Here is a 20,282-nt window from a genome sequence, read left to right on the forward strand (position 1 = left end):
ATATATGTCACATCAGTTATAGACAGTTCTGCAGATGATAATCTATTAAAGTAGTTCAAAGAGAGTCCCACAGGAACCTCTTTTGAAATCGTTGATTTCAACTTACTAAAGATATGGGTGTGCACTGTAAGTGGAAACATTTCTACTATTCATATGCAGATGAATTTCATTCTAGCTCGGAAACATTTGGAAAATTGACATAGCACGTGACTTCAAGCTATTAAATGTTAGTGATACCATCTTAGAAAAACAATGACTTTCAACATGTGATAGTCTGTCTCAAGTCAAAAAATGGACAGTGATGTGTAAGACAATCAAATTATATAACAGAAATTTCTGTTACTACTGTGGAATAGGCTGTTTCTTTGCCAGTCAGTGGATGTTTCTGAGATTATAACGTTCAATATTAATTTAAAGGGAGCACTTTCTCCACGGCACTTGGGCAGGGTGCCTGTCTGCACCTAAGACTGAGGGTCTTTGGAAACATGCTGAAACTCCTGTTGTCAAGAGTGCTGGAATCACATGGACTGCAAGTAGTTTATGAAGTCTTTTTTTTTCCCTGAAATTATGTCCCACATTCTTTTTTTTTTTTTTAAAGATTTTATTTATTTGACAGAGAGATAGAGCACAAGTAGGGGGAGCAGTAGAGGGAGAGGGAGAAGCAGACTCCCCGCAGAGCAGGGAGCCTGATGTGGGGCTCGATCCCAGAACCCTGAGATCATGACCTGAGCCGAAGGCAGACGCTTAACGACTGAGCCACCCAGGTGCCCCAAGTAGTTTATGAAGTCTTATTACTTCATTGCAGTGATCAGGTAGTTTGCTTTCCACTCAGATACCACTCATCAATTTTGGTGTTCTTGGGTTTAGTAAGTGTGCTTATTTGAAGCTGGGTGTATGGTTTATTAGAGTGAACATATTTTGTAATGGAAATGGAAGAACACAGAAATGACTTTCTTGGTCAATGACAACAATTAGGCTTACTCCAGATTGAACTCGGCTAGCAGGTACACAAATTCATAGGATCGAGAAGGCTTCTTAAAAGCTATTTCCCCTTGGAAATGATCTTTCAATATTACCAATTCATGAAGTTTTGGCTTGCTTATTGATAGAATATATCCTTAAATTTACATGTTCTTCAAAAAGTTATACTGGGCGCCTGGGTGGCTCAGGTGTTAAGCGTCTGCCTTCGGCTCAGTTCGCGCTCTCGGTCCTGAGATCGAATCCCACATAGGGCTCCCTGCTCCGTGGGGAGTCTGCTTCTCCCTCTACCCTTCCCTCTCTCTCTCTCACAGATAAATTACATCTTTAAAAAAAAAAAGTTATATTCAATGGGGCGCCTGGGTGGCTCAGTCGTTAAGCGTCTGCCTTTGCCTCAGGTCATGATAACAGGGTCCTGGGATTGAGCCCCGCATCAGGCTCCCTGCTCAGCGGGAAGCCTGCTTCTCCCTCTCCCACTCCCCCCGCTTGTGTTCCCTCTCTCGCTGTGTTTCTGTCAAATAAATAAAATCTTAAGTTATACTCAAAATAAGTATGTCAGAATCATCAGAGATGCTGATTAAAAATGCAGATTACTGTACCCCATGCCAGACCCACTGATTCAGGATCTCTGGGTGTGGGGACTCAGGAATGTGCATTTTGTTTTATTTTTTCAAAGATTTTATTTGACAGAGGCAGGAGAGGGAACACAAGCAGGGGGAGTGGGAGAGGGAGAAGCACATTTCTCACTGAGCAAGGAGCCCATTCAGGGCTCAATCCCAGGACCCTGGGATCAATGACCTGAGGCGAAGGCAGACGCTTAAGGACTGAACCACCCAGGCGCCCCAGGAATGTGCACTTTAAATAGGTTCTTCAGGTGCTTGTGCCTGTGTTTTAGAGTCAAATAATGGTACCTGTGAAAGTGACCCACCCAAGAACTCCTTCAAGAAGGAATTTGTCTAATATAAATGCTTAAACTCACACTGGTAACTGTTACTAGAGGCTCTTGCTTTCATAGTCCTGAAATGATATAAGCAGAAACTTAAAAATGCTGAACTGAGTATACACTAGTTAAACTTATTAGAGAAAGGTAGAATATTCTTTTTATTTTAAAAAATACTGCATGTAATCTCACAACTTTCTTCCCTTTTAAAAGACTTAAAAGTATCCAGAGAGTTGCACTAATACAACAAATGCCACTTTTCCTTCAACAAATTACACATCTTAGCTTCCTTCACTTATTACCATTATAGCTAATTAATAAAATAAACTTACTTGTATTTGGGAAAGAAAAAAATAAATACACTATAGTTGAATTAGGTTCAAGAATCAAACTCAATTTGTTTCCAAGACTTGGAAGAACTTCTTTTGTATTGTTCCAGTTCCTAAAACAAAAATATGTGTTACTTAAGAAAAAAACTTAAAAATTAAACTAGGCACCTTAAAACTGCCTTAGCACTTCTTAGGTATGACAGTACATCCTTTATGGTATTATCATCCTCAAAATTTCTTGACAATTACTCTGTAAATTCTTATAATTAGGATTTATTTTCTAGAAATGTGTAGAGTCTTCAGAGTTTCTGTGTAGCCTAAATAACACTTAGAAATGCACTTATTAAAGATGAAATTATATAATATACGTACAAATTCTTTTAACTCTTAAAATACATTGTCATACTTCATTTAAAAGTGATATTTTTGTTTCCTGTTCAACTCTTGCCAAAACTGGGTTGAAGTTGTCAAATTATCAATACTTAAAATGTATATATTCTTTTGACCCAGTGATTGTGCCTTTCAAAATGTGTCTCATAGAGTAATAGAGAAGAGCGCAAGGATATAAATAGAAGGATATTCACTGTGTATCCTGGGGCAGGACTGGAAACAACTTGGCTGTCTCTCAGTAAGGACGTTATTAACATCAGCGCTCGTTCACAAGGGCTTCATGGGCAGCCAGCAAAAAATAGTGGTATATGTGCCACAAGAAGAAAAAGGTTGGAGCGAGGACGGGATGCCTCCACTTTCTGTTTTATAGACTTCTATATCTTTTGAGGGTTGTTTTTCATAATGAGTATATGTTACTTTTACAATTCATAAAATTCTAATATGGGTGGAAACCCTGCACGAGAAGATTCATATGCAAAGGCATTATCAAAGGGGATTACCTCCTGGCTTCTTACATGTTGTTCAGTGTCTCAATAACTGTACAAAGTATATTATTTCAGATAAGCAGAAAGTGGTTTACTCTGCAAGATAAGGCAATCACTGTTCTTTGGCTAACATAACTGAAGTTCATAGTTGCCATGAAAAGAAAATTCCATTCTCATTTTCAGAAAAATTGTGGATTGTCTCTTTTATACCTATACTCAAGTTACTTAAGTTTAAATGTTAAAAGTTTTAAAACTGAAGACAGACTTTGGAAGAGTTTTTATATAATAACTCCAGAGTAGTCTTTGCAGATTGGTTTATTTTCTTAAAATGAAGTTAATTCAGTTCACCAGTCATCTACCACATAGGGTTTCAAAGACTATTAAGTCATAAGGAATAAACAGTAGTTACCTTGCTTTTAATTGGAAGAACTGTATTATTTTTACCGATGATAAGGGTGAGGACATTGCTTTGAGAGTCTTTGCTAAAGATATCTATCTCCCTTCTGCAGAGAGCAAACTGAGAGAAGAAGAGGGCTGGTCACACAGGCCATGTCACAAAGAATGAGTGATGAGTGATGTGATACCGAACTCACCACGACCACTAAACCTTCAATACTCCTGTCATGGGAAGTCAAAATAATATGATTTAATTCTCTAAAGGAAGAGCAAGTAAGAGGAATTTTTTTTCTTTTTTTAAACATTTATTTGACAGAGAGAGCACAAGCAGAGGGAGAAGCAGGCTCCCCGCGGAGCAAGGAGCCCGATGCAGGACTCAATCCCAGGACCCTGGGATCACGACCCAAGCCAAAGGCAGATGCTTAACCAACTGAGCCAAACCAGGCATCCCAAGAGGATTTTCTTTACACTGTAATTCTTCATGGTTGCTTTAGAGAGCCATTTTAAAAGTGAATGCAAAACTAAGAAAGGTTTCCACCTTGCCTCTTAAGAACTTCTAAAGTTTTCAATCGTAAGTGGACCACAGTCTTAAAACACTTGAAACAGCATCTTCGATAAAGGACGGTAAGAACATTTTTCCCTAAGCATGTAAATCAGTGTGTGTTATGTGTTTAAATTATAGGTTCAGGGATTATAGACAAGTTGATTTCTGAAAACAAATTCAAAATAGGTATGTGTGGCTGGCCAAGAAGAGCTTAAAAATACTGTTTACCCAAACCTTTTCCTTGTTGTTGTTTTTTTTTTCTTTCTTTGGCAATAAAAATATAGAAAAGAGGTAGAAGGGTTCACTAAGTGCTTTCTATACGTATGTCCCCTTAAAATCAGGAATGCTTTAAACCTAGAGGGCTTCTTAAATTTTGGGAGCAACCTAAGTGTCCACTGATAGATGAAGGGATAAAAAAAGATGTGGTATACACACACAATGGAATATTACTCAGCCATAAAAAAGAATGAGATCTTGCCATTTGCAACAACATGAATGAATTTATAGGGTGTTAAGTGAAATAAGTCAGAGACAGTTACCATATGATTTCACTCATATGTATAATTTAAGAAACAAATGAGGAAAGGAAAAAAGAAAAAAACCAGATTCAACTTTAGAGGAAAACAGAGAGTTATCAGAGGGGAGGTGGGTGGGAGGATGGGTAAAATGGGTGATGGGGATTAAGAGTACACTTATCATGATGAGCACTGAGTAATGTAGAGAATTAGTGAATTGCTATATTGTACACCTGAAACTAATACAACACTGTATGTGAACTACACTGGAATTTTTTTAAAAAGAGAATCATTAAAAAAACAAAAAACTAGAGGGCTTTTAAAAGTTAGCAAAAACTGAGGCAGTATTTTTTTCATTTAAATTCAGTTAATTAACATATAATGTATTATTTGTTTCAAGGGTACAGGTCTGTGATTCATCAGTCTTATGTAATACCCGGTGCTCATTATAACACATACCTTCCCCAATGTCCATCATCCAGTACCCCATCCCTCCACCCCTCTCCCCTCCAGCAAACCTCAGTTTGTTTCCTATGATTAAGAGTCTCTTATGGTTTGTCTCCCTCTCTGGTTTCATCTTGTTTCATTTTTTTCCTCTCTCCCCCTATGATCCCCTGCCTTGTTTCTTAAATTCCACATATCAGTGAGATCATATGATAATTGTCTTTCTCTGATTGACAGATTTCGCTTAGCATAACACCCTCCAATTCCATCCATGTCATTGCAAATGGCAAGATTTCAGTTTTTTGATGGCTGCATAATATTCCATTGTATATATATACCACATCTTCTTTATCCATTCATCTGTTGATGGACATCTAGGCTCTTTCCATAGTTTGGCTATTGTGGACATTGCTGCTATAAACATTGGGGTGCACATGCCCCTTTGGATCACTACATTTGTATCTTTGGGGTAAATACCCAGTAGAGCAATTGCTGGGTCGTAGGATGATAGCTCTATTTTCAACTCTTTGAGGAACCTCATACTGTTTTCCAGAGTGGCTGCACCAGCTTGCATTCCCACCAACAGTGTAGAAGGATTCCCCTTTCTCCACATCCTCACCAACATCTGTTGTTTCCTGACTTGTTAATTTTAGCCATTCTAACTGGTGTGAGGTGGTAACTCACTGAGGTTTTGATTTGTAGTTCCCTGATGTCAAGTGATGTTGAGCACTTTTTCATGTGTCTGTTGGCCATTTGGATGTCTTCTTTGCAGAAATGTTTTTCATGTCTTCTGCCCATTTCTTGGATTATTTGTTCTTTGGGTGTTGAGTTTGATAAATTCTTTATAGATTTTGGATACTAGCCCTTTATCTGATATGTCATTTGCAAGCATCTTCTCCCATTCTGTCGGTTGTCTTTTGGTTTTGTTCACTGTTTCCTTTGCCATGCAAAAGCTTTTTATCTTGATGAAGTCCCAATAGTTCATTTTTGCCCTTGCTTCCCTTGCCTTTGGAGATGTGTCTAGGAAGAAGTTGATGGGGCCGAGGTGGAAGAGGTTGCTGCCTGTGTTCTCCTCTAGGATTTTGATGGATTCCTGTCTCACATTTAGGTCTTTCACTCATTTTAAGTCTATTTTTGTGTATGGTGTAAGGAAATGGTCCAGTTTCATTCTTCTGCATGTGGCTGTCCAATTTTCCCAACACCATTTGTTGAAGAGACTGTCTTTTTTTCCATTGGATATTCTTTCCTGCTTTGTCGAAGATTAGTTGACCATAGAGTTGAGGGTCCATTTCTGGGCTCTCTATTCTGTTCCATTGATCTATGTGTCTGTTTTTGTGCCAGTACCATACTGTCTTGATGATGACAGCTTTGTAATAGAGCTTGAAGTCCGGAATTGTGATGCCACCAGCTTTGCTTTTCTTTTTCAACATTCCTCTGGCTATTCGGGGTCTTTTCTGATTCCATACAAATTTTAGGATTATTTCAGTTCTGTGAAAAAAAGTTTATGGTATTTTTTTTGATAGGGACTTCACTGAATGTGTAGATTGCTCTAAGTACCATAGACGTTTTCACAATATTTGTTCTTCCAATCCATGAGCATGGAACGTTTTCCATTTCTTTGTGTCTTCCTCAATTTCTTTCATGAGTGTTCTATAGTTTCCTGAGTACAGATCCTTTGCCTCTTTGGTTAGGTTTATTCCTAGGTGTCTTACGGTTTTGGGTGCAATTGTAAGTGGGATCAACTCCTTAATTTCTCTTTCTTCTGTCTCATTGCTGGTGTATAGACCCAACTGATTTCTGTGCATTGATTTTATATCCTGCCACTTCGCTGAATTCCTGTATGAGTTCTAGCATTTTGGGGTGGAGTCTTTCGGGTTTTCCACATGGAGTATAAAGAGTAGAGCAGAAATCAATGAAATAGAAACCAAAAGAACGGTAGAATAGATCAACGAAACTAAGAGCTAGTTTTTTGAAAGAACTAATAAGATTGAAAAAACCCTGGCCAGACTTATCAAAAAGAATAGAGAAAGGACCCAAATAAAATCATGAATGAAAGAGGAGAGATCACAACCAACACCAAAGAAATACAAACAATTATAAGAACATATTATGAGCAACTATATGCCAACAAACTAGGCAATCTGGAAGAAATGGATGAATTCCTATAGACAAAAACTACCAAAACTGAACCAGGAAGAAATAGAAAAATTGAAGCAGTAATCAAAAATCTCCCAGCAAACAAGAGTCCAGGGCCATGTGGCTTCCCAGGGGAATTATTCTACCAAACATTTAAAGAAGAATTCATACCTATTCTTCTGAAGCTGTTTCAAAAAATCGAAATGTAAGGAAAACTTCCAAACTCTATGAGGCCAGCATTACCTTGATCCCAAACCAAAGACCCCACTAAAAAGGAGAATTACAGACTAATATCCCTGATGAACATGGATGCAAAAATTCTCACCAAGATACTAGCCAGTAGGATCCAACAGTACATTAAAAGGGTTATTCACCACGTCCAAGTGGGATTTATTACTGGGCTGCAAGGGTGGTTCAACATCTGCAAATCAATGTGATACACTACATAAGTAAAAGAAAGGACAAGAACCATATGATCCTCTCAATAGATGCAGAAAAAGCATTTGACAAAGTACAGCATCCTTTCTTGATTAAAACTCTTCACAGTGTAGGGATAGAGGGTACATACCTCAACATCATAAAAGCCATCTACGAAAAGCCATCTACGAATATCCTTCTCAGTGGGGAAAAGCTCATGGGGAAAAAGTGAGAGCTTTTCCCCTAAGGTCAGGAATATGTCAGGGATGTCCAGTCTCACCACTGCTGTTCAACATAGTCCTAGAAGTCCTAGCCTCAGCAATCAGACAACAAAAAGAAATAAAAGGCATCCGAATCGGCAAAGAAGTAGTCAACCTCACACATTCTGCAGATAACCAGGATACTCTATGAGGAAGTATTTTCTGGTGTCCATTTGAAGTCTGGCAAAAGAAAGAACTGAGTAGAGAAAAGAGAGCTAATTAAGCAAAGACAGTCTTCAGGAAAGGTGAAAGGGGCCTTAAGGCTGATCCTTAAACATGTGAGGACTGATTTCAGTCCCCTGTGAGGATCTACATGCAGCTGTGGAGATGGGGAGCAAGGAGTCTGGACAACTATCATAAATGACACATTTTACTACCAAGGACTTAAAATAGGTATTACAGAATTTTGGGGGGCTTGGTGCCTCCATGGCACCAGCAGAATTACTGAATAGAAATGTGGTTCAAATGCAGTTCTTCTGGGGCCCAGGGATGGACACGTCCTTCTTGCCTAGTGATTCTATATGACCTGAGCCTTTTCAATGGCTCCAGAGTTGGAGGAACTGAATGGGACTCACGAGTGAGCCTCTTCACCTTAGAAGTGACATGCTCTAATTTCACTGCCAAAGCTTAAAAGCCCCAAACTTTGTTTTTGTTTTTTTTCCCTGATGATTATTTAAGCCACTAATAATGGGGCTTGAAGATGGGGAGGGAATCAAGAGGGGGGGATCACATGTGGTCTCAGACGGACTCAGGGCCAGCCCTCCACTCATATGCAACTGTATTATATTTTAATGAAACAGGACGTCATCTGTCCTCCCAAGAAGCACCAGAATCAGAAGTATCTGGGTTAAAGGTATGCAGACAAATGGCACACAGTATGGGCTTCTCTAAGCATTTACAGATTGTTTTTAAGTAAGGACACACTTTTATGTAATTATGGAAATGTGTTATGTGGCAATAATGATATTAAAAGATCAAAAAGAGGGGCACCTGGGTGGCTCAGTTGGTTAAGAGGCTGCCTTCAGCTCAAGTCATGATCCCAGGATCCCAGCCCCGTGTCGGGCTCCCTGCTCAGTGGGGAGTCTGTTTCTCCCTCTTCCTCTACCCCTGCTCACTCACTCACTCTGTCTCTCAAATAAATAAACAAACAAATAAATAATCTAAAAAAAACAGGTAATGTGAAGAGCTATAGACAACTGGCTAGATTTTCACGTAACGCAGATGAATTCTTTCATACGCTGTGTTAATAGTTAATAGTGAAGAATGGGAGGTATTGTGGGGTTGCTTTCCAGTTCCACTCCAAATTCCTACAGTTTTAGGTCAGTAATGGAAGATGGATTTGAATGTGAAAAGTCACGATGCTGAAAAACACCCCAGCCCTTTCATAATACCTGTGTATATAAGTGTAATAAAAGGGGTCACTATGCAATATAAACAAATACTCTTATCAAACAATGGCAGTTAGTCATTGACTCCTCGGTAAATATTAATTCAGGGATGGCTTCCAACTAATCTTTAGCTAAGCTGCACACATAGTAAAGGTTATGTGAGGCTATCTGACTATTTCTACAACACGCCTCTCACTTTGCTACAGCAACAAAACCCTCAAAATATTCATGACATAGTTTTCAAAAGTCTTCTGGACTATGTTTAAATAGGATGTTTTGTTTTCTTATTCTAGGGCCCCTGAAGTGAAAGGCTAGTGCTGAGAAAAATACCCTAGTCCCTGCTCCTGTGGATGGCTGTGTTTGGCTTACCCTCGCAACAGTGTGACGGCCCACGCGACAGCTCTACAAACCCCACCCAAGAGGCTGTCGGGGCACTCAATTTACAGTGCTTGCTGTCAATTTGGGTTCTGCACAATGTCTCATTTTAGAGATCCGGGAAAACTTTAAGTATCGGGTCATGATGAATTTGCCAGCTTTTGCATTCTTACATCAGACTTTTCTATCGCAAATGGCGCTAGCTGGGCATATATGGAACACAGTCTCCATTTTTAACCATTTTCCTGAGAGATCCTGTGTTTGCATGCTTTCAGACTGGGTAGTCCTGAATTTTTCTGGTACAAGAAGAGTTTTAAGTATGTCTGAATATTCTAACAAAAACCAAAAACATTTAAATAATCCCACAGACAAAAGAATATTGTGAAATGGTCTCCCCAGCAGCAAGGTAAGAATCACTACCCATCTTCAACATAAAGTTAACTGGAAAACCCAAAGAGGGTATGTGAACATTATGTCATCTCTGGGTGGTGGAATGATTTAAATTCCTTCTTCATGCACATCAGAATTTTTTTTTATATAGTAAAGATGTATTATTTCAGTTTTTTTTTTTTTTAAGATTTTATTTTTAAGTAATCTCTACACCCAGCGTGGGGCTCGAACTCATGACCCCAAACATCAAGAGTTGCACATTCTACCAACCGAGCCAGCCAGGCGCCCCTTCAATAATTTTGAAAGTTAAAAAAAAAAATTAAATACATTGAGAAAAATCTATGGAATTCTACAGGTATTTTGTGATAAAACTCAAGATGAGATAAAATAAATGTTGAGGATACTACCTGATCCTTCTGAATTCTCATTTCGTCAACTTCACTTTCAGCATACTGAGGGTCTCTTGCAGGGTCCTTGATATCTTTTAGCATGTTGATACTCTGAAATTACAGTTCTTCAAGTCATTTCATGCCCATACCCCCGAACTGTCAACAACTACCATCTGCCTCAGCCAGACTCTCTGTGGTCTTTTGAGGTTTTATCATCACCGCTGAGGCCCATTTCAGATTCCACCAGGCCCTCTCCCTCCCTCTCTGTCTAGCTGCTGTCTCCCACTTCGCCAGCAGCCTGGGAGCCGAATTTGGGGAGCTGTGTCTTGCTCATCTTTTAAAACCCACAGTGCCTTGTATACAACAGATTTTTGGCACACAATTTTTGAGCATGCGAGAGGAGAAAACAAAGTAATCATAATAGGCTCGTTGGAACATTTCCTAATAACTGCTGAATAATGCAAAAAATTCTTGCTTTAAAAGAATTAGAAATCTTTACCTTTGGTGGAAAGACCCTTTCATACACTTTTTTCCACAACTCCATTGGTGAATGGGCATTAAACTTTCCAATGTCATTATCAGGAACAGGAGGAGATCCTAAAATTGGAAATTGTACACCAAATGACTGCACTGATTAAAACTTGACAAACTGTCTCAATAAAATAGATGACACTTAGAAAAATACAAATCCTAGATCATTCATTTCCCTTCACCCTAATATAGCCACTCTTAAAATTTACCCCAACCCAGTGTAGCAAGGCCACAGATTCTAGCACCAGAGGAAGAGGAGACAGAGTAATGAGTCAATTGTGATACTCTTTCCCCATACTTACATTGCCACCCGGTGAAAAGAGCAGGTTTGATACTCTCATGTGTTTATGATTTTATAAGGAAACACTCTTATGTGCTGCTCACTAGAGTGCAAATTGGGACAACTAATTCAGAGGGTAATTTGGCACTACTAACTGCCATGCAAATATGGAAAAAGGTTATATGCTATTACCCAGAAACCCCAGTTTTTGGTGTTTAATCTAGAAACACCTGCACACAGGTATTAATGATTTCACACTGCAGCATCATTTCATTTGTATTAGTGAAAAATTGGCCAGAACTAAACTGTCCATCAGTAAGGTATAGTGAACTAAATTACTATGCACAGCCATGCTCTGTAACCCTACAGCAGTCAAAATACCAAACAGACCTAGCTGCAGCATTAGTATGGAAAAACCGCTAGGACGTATTGAGTAGAAAGGGAAACTTTCAAAACAATAGCTATAGAATGATACAATTATGTTCAAACAAGTAGTTTTTTCTATATCGCATTCACATGTATAGAAAATAGTCTGGAAGTCTTAATATGCCCTATTTTAACACTTTATAATGAGAATGTCTTTATGTACTGATTGTGTACTTTAATTTGAAAATTAATTTGAAAAAATGCTGCCACGTCCTGGCAATTGTCTATAATCTGAGATTTCTCATTCTTTCTATTCTAGCATTTACAATGTTGATCTTTCAGGACCTCCTTATCACTCTGGTGGGAAAGACAGTGATGCAATCCACCAATCTTACTCAGCTCTCCCAAGTTTTTTACTTGTCCTCGTCTGTGTGTGTGTATTAAGTTCTATACAATTTTATCATCTTTGTAGGTAAATGTATCCACCATCAAGATACTGCATACTACAGTCAAGATACTGCACAGTGCCATTGTCTCAAGGATCCCTTGCCTTGCCCTTTTATACCCACACCACCTCTTCCCAATCTCTTCTCCTACTTCCCCACGTACGGTCCTGTCCCTAACCTCTGATAACCATTAATCTTTCCTCCACTTCTGAAATTTTTTCATCACAAAAATTTTACATAAATAGAATCGTAGTGTATATAACCTTTTCCGATTGGCTTTTCACTCAGTGTAATTCCCTGGTGATTCATCCAAGTTACTGTGTGTTATCAATAGTTTGTTCCGTTTTATTGCTGAGTAGTAGTCTATGGTATGGATATACCACACCATAGTACAGAGTTTTAAACAACATCTGGTTGTTTCTAGTTTGGGATTATTACAAATGAAGCCACCACGAACATTTGTGTACAGATTTTTATGTGAACGTAAGTTTTAATTTCTCTGAGATAAATGCCCAATAATGCAATTTCTAGGTCATATGGTAGTACATGTTTAGTTTTATAAAAAGCTGTCAAACTGTGTTCCAGAGTGGCTGTATCATTTTACATTCCTACCAGCAATGTAGGAGTATCCAGTTTCTCCATATTCTTGCCAGCATTTGGTGTTGTCACTTTTTTTTGGTTAGCTACTCTGATGAGCTCATTGTGGTTTCCATTTGCATTTCCCTAATGATTAAAGATATTAAACATCATTTCATATGCTTATTTTTCCATTGTATATCCTCTTTGGTGAAATGTCTGCTCATGTCTTTTGCCTATTTTCTAATAGGATTTTGTTTTTACTGTTAAGTTCTTTATATATTCTAGATAATAATAGTCCTTTGTCAGAGATGCAGTTGAAAATATTTTCTCCCAGCATGTAGTATGTCTTTTTATCCTTTTCAAATGGACTTACAAGAGCAAAAGTTTTTAATTTTGATAAGGTCTAAGCTCCATGATTTTTAAATTCAGTAATTCTCATTCCTTTTTTGACCTCCAACTACTTACAGGGGCATTATCTATCAGTACACACAGTGATTCTCATAGCTAATGAAATTAAGTCGGTGTTAATTATAAAAACCAGTCTTTGTGATCACTCATTAACCACCTCTATTCTTTTCATTCCAATTCAGTCTGTAATCTCATTACAAAGATCTACATTTGAAGTCCAGTCAACTTTAGCATGTAAGAGTAATGATGGACGGGAAATAAAAAAGAAAACTACTATCTACTAGAGCGTTAAAACCAAACTATGTCAGTCTCCGAGTAGAAAGAGTTGCTAGGCCCCAAAACTCCACAATGAAAGTAGTTTCTGTGGAAAGATAATGAGCTTGATTATATAAACCCTTAAAAATTCTTTTTGCTTCATGAGCCTAAAAGTCTGTAAGTTTAGGAAATACATCCCATTATCTGAAGCAAACTATTTTCATAATGAATTAAAGCATACATAATTAGTACAACTGTTCTTTTTTGGTTTATTCCATCACTTGAATCTCGTATTTTTCATCACTGCCCATAATATATAGCTTTCACTTTCCTGACCACTCTGTGCTTCTGGTTTTCTTCTAAACCCAACAAGCTAAAATTTAAAAGTACCTGGAAATCAGTGAGGGAAAGGAAATACGTGCAAAATTTTTTAGTGAAATAGAGATCCGAAATCCGTCTCTTATGTGGCAACATTCCTTCCATCACAAATATGTCAATGTGATGCAGGTTGCATCAATACTGTGTATACAAATAAATACATAAGAAATAACAGCAATGATAATGAAATCAGAAATGGTGGTATGTTGGAGATGAAGTGAACATGGGGTAGGATGAAATCAATAAGCAATTAAAAAAAGATTGAACAATCTTAATAAGTTCACCAACCTATTTGACTTAAAGAATCCAATCCTGCTGTGATAAACAGTGGTTTATTCTGATCCACACATATTGATTTGCTACATGGATAAGAAAAAAGAGTCTAATTTAGTTTAGCAATCGAATATCCTGCCATGCTCTACTGTAAATACAAGAGCCAAGTTTTACATCTAGCCACTGGTGAGAGAGCACTGTCCCCAAATGAATGAGTGAATATCTATTTAAGCTTTTTCAAAAATTAAAGTCTGGCATATTTTAATAAAGTTTTATAGGGAAAAAAAGTGACAGACCCAAATTACTTTAAATGAAAACCAGGAAAAGTAGCAAGGTTAAGAAAAATATACATACTACAATAATCAATTCAATTTCTAATCAATATAAGAAAATGATAATACAGGGAAAGCTACTAACATGAGAGAAGTCAAAGAAATCAGTGAAATAGCTGTAATAGTATCATTATTTTATTCTAGTCTCAGACTGTTATATAACATTTTAGTTATAAAATTTGAGAAATACTTAAACAATACAAGAAATAGGAAATAATATGAAACTATTTCCCTAAGAATAACCATTTGGGGGCACTTTCTTATGAAGAAACAATTAGATGAGAACAATAATCAGATGAGATTATTATTGGCAAAAAAAAAAAGATAGCTTATCAGTACCTTTTGTCAATACCAAATGCTAACTGGTTGATAACTCCACGTATTTTTAGTAATAGAGCTTCTGATTTACTGGTAAACTAAAAAAATAAGATCAGAGTAAGTTATATGCTCTGCTTTTAAATCACAGAAACAGGTAAAATAAATATGGCTTTGAACAAGTACAAACTGCAGACAGAATTATTATTTATTTGCCCATAGATTATTTATTCTGAGCAGAAAGAAACCTGAATAAAGGAAAATAATCTCAATAAATTTGTTTTAACTCATTCTTCAAACTTAACATTGAGTGCATGATATTAAAGGGACATGTGTGTATGCACTAATCACTTCAGCTACTCCCACATATATATGGAACATAATTATTCCCCAAAAGCAGTCTGGCTGGTAGAAAATAGGAGGTATACATCATAAATAACTTTTCCATCCACGGGCATATTACTGTCTTCCAAAGAGCCAGCAGGGAAGCTACAGACCAATCCAACAATACTGATACTCATTAAAAAGATCTTTTAACTTCTCTTCAGAATTGCCCTTGAGCTTGCAAAGTAAGCTACTAAGCATTCTCAGTGGTGGTATGTAACGAGGGTGACCATAACCAGACTTCAGGGAATGAGAGGGGGTGGGTACGACCTCAGGTGAACATCAGGACATGTGATTACCCTACAAATCTTTTAAGACTAGATTTGATTTTTGGAAATACCAAAAGTTTCTCAGCCAAATCAGAATGGCTAAGATGTATAAAAGTGGGAAAAACAACCTTGAACCAAAATGAAAAATAATTTTATAAGGCAAAGAAATCAATTTTCAGGATAAGATTCATTCTGGATTAAGGACAGGTTCCCAAAGTGTTTACTCTTGTAAATATATAAAATTTAATACACTGACTTTTCAAAATTGAAACATTTTTAAAACTTCTTTTGAAGAAGTTTAAAAATATAAAAAAACTAAATGAGTTTTTAAAACACTATATTACTATTATTTATGTTCCCTATGTGGAAAGGAAAATACCTCATCACAAATGTATTTTATAGAAGGGCTGGGAGGACATGAGAAATTTTCTGACTCAACCCCCTCATCTGTTGCATCAACTGCCTTGAAACATCCTCCACGAATAGCTGTAGAGCTTCTGCTTGGATAAACTCAGTGGGAACTCATTATCTCCCAAAGCAACTCATTCCATTTTCAGTTAATGGTAGTATTAGAAAGTTCTTTCTTATTTTGAGCTAAACTCTGCTCTATTGATTCCTTGTTCTTGACTCTAAGAGAGCAAAGAATATCTAATACCTGATCCTTTTTCCATGGAACAATCCTTTGAATATTTAAAGAGCATTATCACATTCTAGATGATAGAACATAATTTTATACTCTTCCTCACGTATCACATTTTTAAGTCTCATACCATTCTGGCAGCTCTCCACTGAATCTGGTCCTGCTTATCAATGTTTTTCTTTTTTTTTTTGTTTAAGATTTTATTTTACAGAGCACAAGCAGGGGGAGCCACAGGATCCCCACTGAGCAGAGAGCCCAGCGTGGAGTTTGATCTCAGGACCCTGGGATCATGACCTGAGCTGAAGGTAGACACTTAACTGACTGAGCCACCCAGGCGTCCCTATCAGTTCTTCTATTCTTATTTTTATTAACTTTATTAGATTGCTCATAATAGTGAATCCATCTTCTTGACTGAATTAGAAAGGATCAACTAAAGGGCTAAAAAACTGTTGAGTATCCATCAATCTTGTCAAGCAGCCCCGAACTGTCTCTCTTGAATGGGGGGTAGGGGAAGACTGGAGGTGAAACAGAAAGACGGGGCTTTGTAACTTTGGCTGCTCTGTTCTTGGTCTGGGAAGCTAGACAAGCTTTATGGTTCTCCTGGTCCAGAAGGGCTCCTCTAACTCAAACTCTCATCTCTAGCTTGCTGAAAGCTGAGATGAAGCCTTTCTCAAATCCATTCCCTAGAAGACCCTGATCTTGTAGGACCTTCTAGACCTGCTTGGGTTGATCTAAAATTTGTACACATAAGACCAGACTAGACCGCGACTGATTATCAAATGTGATCTGTTCCTAAAGAAAGATAGAGATTTCCCCCAGCTAAGTAACCAGAACTAACTGTGGGGCTTTATCTTGTGGTAAAAATAAGAAACTACAAGATTCATGGTCTTTGCTTCTGTATCCTGGATACATTCATTTTAAACTCCCCATGTCTTTTTGAAACAGTTAAAAAAAAAAAGTATTTCCAAAGCACTCTGTCAACTCAATATATAAGCAGATACAGTATAAATGTAAAAGGTACTGATTTTTATAAAAATACACAATGCAATTTATTTGGAGTATTCAGAAGTAAAAAATTTTAAATATAGATCATATTCATCACTTTTAGTCATAATATCCTAGCCATGAAGGCCAGGGACTAAACCGTGTTGTCTCCAGCTTCCTCTGAGCACTTCCATGTACCAGGAAAAAGAAACCATTCAAATGGGAAGATAGTATTTCTTTTAAATAAAAGTACTTTTATATTTTATTGCATTTAAGAATATCCTTTATCCTTTGTTCCTGCTGTGGAAGGTAAGGATAACAGTTATTAGCAACACTGTTTCAGAGTCTGTGGTGAGCACATCACGTTACTCTCTCACTTATCCTCACAACAACCCTATGAAGAAGGCACTGGTTTTGTCCATTCTACCCTGGAGGAGACTGGGGCTTGAGTGAGATGACACATCTAGTAAATGGCTGTCCTGAGATTCGAACCCAGGCACCAGGACTCTCAAGTTCATGGTGTTAACTGCAACAGTGGTTTTTTTTGTTTTTTTTGTTTTTTTTTTTAAGTTTAAAAAAAGAACATATTGTTAAAGCGGTTTTTTCCTCCCTCTTTTCTCTTAAGAGAAGACAGATTCTAATTTTCTTAACGGGAAATTAAAATGAATGAATGAATAACCAGTTTATCTCTTTAAGACTGACTGGGGCTTGGGGGTGCCTGGGTGGCTCAGTCAGTTGAGCATCTGACTCTTGATTTTGGCTCGGGATATGATCTCAAGATCATGAGATCGAGCCCCAAGTCAGGCTCCATGCTCAGCAGGGAATCTGCCTGAGATTCTGATTGGGGTTTATGGATATAAGCAATTGCTCTGAAGACACAGTCGGCCATCTAGCAGAGTACGTTCTAGAAATACATTATCAAACACTCTAACAAGAGGATTTTGGGGCAGCAGGAAAGGGAAGGAAGGGATTATGTGTACTAGTAAAAACATTAGTATTTATAACTGTGCATCAAATTGCTAATCTTTCTAAATTTGGTGCTGTCCACTCAAGCCAAAGGATAGGAAATGTACAAACCATTAATGATGCTCCATAATAATGTGCAACAAATCGAAGGGTCTTGCATATAACCTTTCTCTTCTCAGAGTCAAAATCCTGAAGAAATATATTTTTAAAAAGAAAAAACAAGTTGAGAAAGTTAAATATCTGTAGCAGGAAGGTGCAAATTACTAAGTGTAGAAATATATGATTTCTTTCTTTTTTGGGGGGGGGGAACATACCCTGAGGAGTAGGGTTCCATGACCTTGATACTTGTTTCTATAGAGAGTTGAACAGTAGCTGAAGCCTTCTAGAACTACAGCTATCAGATCTTTTCTTGTTTAAACACTTAGCTCAATAGAATTTAGATGTGAGCACACATTTTATAATGTGGAATACCCTAGGGATTCTCTGACAAGCAAAGATAAGAAGAAACCAATTTTCTACTTTCAATTTGAAAGTTGGGAAGTCAGTCCTATCCCTCAGTGACTGGGTGAAAGATTCAGTTTCTCAATCTGCCTTATCCCCATTCGACTGCCTTATCTCCACTCCACTGTATGTATTGTTCTTCACATATTTTCTCTTTCCCCGCTATGTCTTCTTTTCCAAAATCTTTAAGATGTGTGACTCCTTGACCTCTCCCTCCCAGAGTCATTTTTCTCATTTCACTATTATTTTTCTTCCTCTCCCATAAAGCCTGGCTATGCATAAACAACCACCTTAACTAGAAGTGGAAAAGCTTACCTGAAAAATATCGTATTTACTTCCAATTATGACCAGAGGTATTAGAAATGGGTCGACTAATTCACGATCCTGTTAACATATTTCATTGCTTTATTATTATATTTAGTACTATGTATTCAGCAAATTCTATTTACTTCTAAAAATATACCATTTTAGTCTTTTCATAGATGTTGACTTTGTTTGCTTGACATAAAGGTTGTCCCAATTTTTAACTTTCACTTACTAAGTTATATTTCTCAAGTATAAAACTAGACATGGCAATTCCCTAAATTACCATATTTATTTGTTATATTCTGTCCTATTTTCTTAAATAACATGTCATCTGCCTGTTTTTGTTATTTACTATTTGGTATTCTCTTTTGTTGCAATAGCAACCACACTGCACAGATGGGAACCATAAACTTTCAGTTTCATCCTGGTATTCCCTACATAAAACACATTCCTATAAAGCCTGGGCAACGTAAGATACTGCTGCAGATTTTCTAGAAAATGATATTCATGGTTGTATTTAAAGACTTGTGTTACCATCGTTGCAACTTTATAATTTCATTAGTTGTCAGATGATCAAAAGATATTGAATATGTGACAGACACTAAATGAACATAAAATACAGAGTGACAATAAGACTGTGAAAACTCTACTCATGGCTTAAATTTGTAGCTTCATCTGCTATTTGCCAGGTGACTTTTGTACAGTCCAGTTTTTTATCTTCATTTTACAGAGATTATAAAATCAATATCAAACTACTACTTCAAACTCTATTTCTTTTGATTGGTATAATATGCCATAACAATCACAGTGGATGTCTAACAAGAAGACATGAGAAATCTTTTTCCTTGTTTTGCTCTCACTGAGGTTTTATTAAATTGCTATAATTTTCCAGTGAACAAGTTCATCTACATCAAATGAATTTCAAATCATGCATAAAACTCTAAGGAAGTTGTTTGTGATGTTATCTTTAACTATGTATGGGGCTAAGGATTCTAGGAATAATCCCAACAGCAACTCACTGGATGGTCCTTCTGCATATTACTCCGTATCTTCTGTCTCATTTCAGACGCTGCTTTAGAATTTGTCTTCCCCAGTTTCATTATCATTTTATCTACATGGCTTTTTGTGGCTTGCAACAGATTTTCCATAGTGGGCCAAAGGTCATTAGGTTTTGAAAGATCCAAAACAAGAACAATAGAAAATGTCCTAAAAAAATAAAAACATTTCTTAAAAAAGACTCAAAATTTGAAACTTTATTATACTGAAATTTATTATCTAAGAATAACACTGTAGCTTAAGGATCAAATAACACATAGCACTTTTCTAAGACAAAACACACACACACACACACACACACACACACACACACACAGAGCCCAAAGTTCCAGCCTTACTTACTCCAGCACTTCTCCCTGGTGATGTTTAAGTGTTACAACCACTAGTGGCACTGAAGGTTTTGTTTCTACTAAAAATAATCCAGTTCAAATAATCTGCAAGCAATCGGGTCCAACAATGTGATGATTAGATCCAAGTTCACTGTGTCCTCCAGAGAAGGGAGGCGAAAAGAATGAGAGCACAGCAACAACACAACAACTAGGTGAAGGAGAACAGATGTACCGATGGCCCCAGGCAGGGGACTACCTCGTTTATTTAATCTTTGCAACAACCCTTCCTAGAAGATGTTTATGATGTC

At 37.3% G+C, this 20,282-nt stretch overlaps 1 protein-coding gene across 3 annotated transcripts in view; it reads right to left on the minus strand.

Annotated features, from left to right (window-relative positions):
- The window catches only part of DYNC2LI1 (dynein cytoplasmic 2 light intermediate chain 1), a 43,837-nt gene that overhangs the window by 1,564 nt on the left and 21,991 nt on the right, over window positions 1–20,282 (minus strand). Inside the window, exons 6-13 of one of the 3 annotated variants that reach the window (XM_032411080.1) lie at window positions 19,609–19,795; window positions 18,599–18,667; window positions 17,894–17,971; window positions 14,564–14,640; window positions 13,908–13,978; window positions 10,876–10,973; window positions 10,395–10,487; window positions 2,251–2,360 (exon numbers count right to left, since the gene is read on the minus strand). In XM_032411080.1, the coding sequence (XP_032266971.1) occupies window positions 2,298–2,360; window positions 10,395–10,487; window positions 10,876–10,973; window positions 13,908–13,978; window positions 14,564–14,640; window positions 17,894–17,971; window positions 18,599–18,667; window positions 19,609–19,795 (736 nt within the window). In that variant the 3' untranslated portion in view covers window positions 2,251–2,297. The other 2 variants (XM_032411079.1, XM_032411081.1) reach the window with 2 other exon arrangements.

Source organism: Phoca vitulina, unplaced genomic scaffold (genome assembly GCF_004348235.1).
Source record: "Phoca vitulina isolate PV1807 unplaced genomic scaffold, GSC_HSeal_1.0 scaffold12, whole genome shotgun sequence".
NCBI classification, from domain to species: Eukaryota; Metazoa; Chordata; class Mammalia; order Carnivora; family Phocidae; genus Phoca; species Phoca vitulina.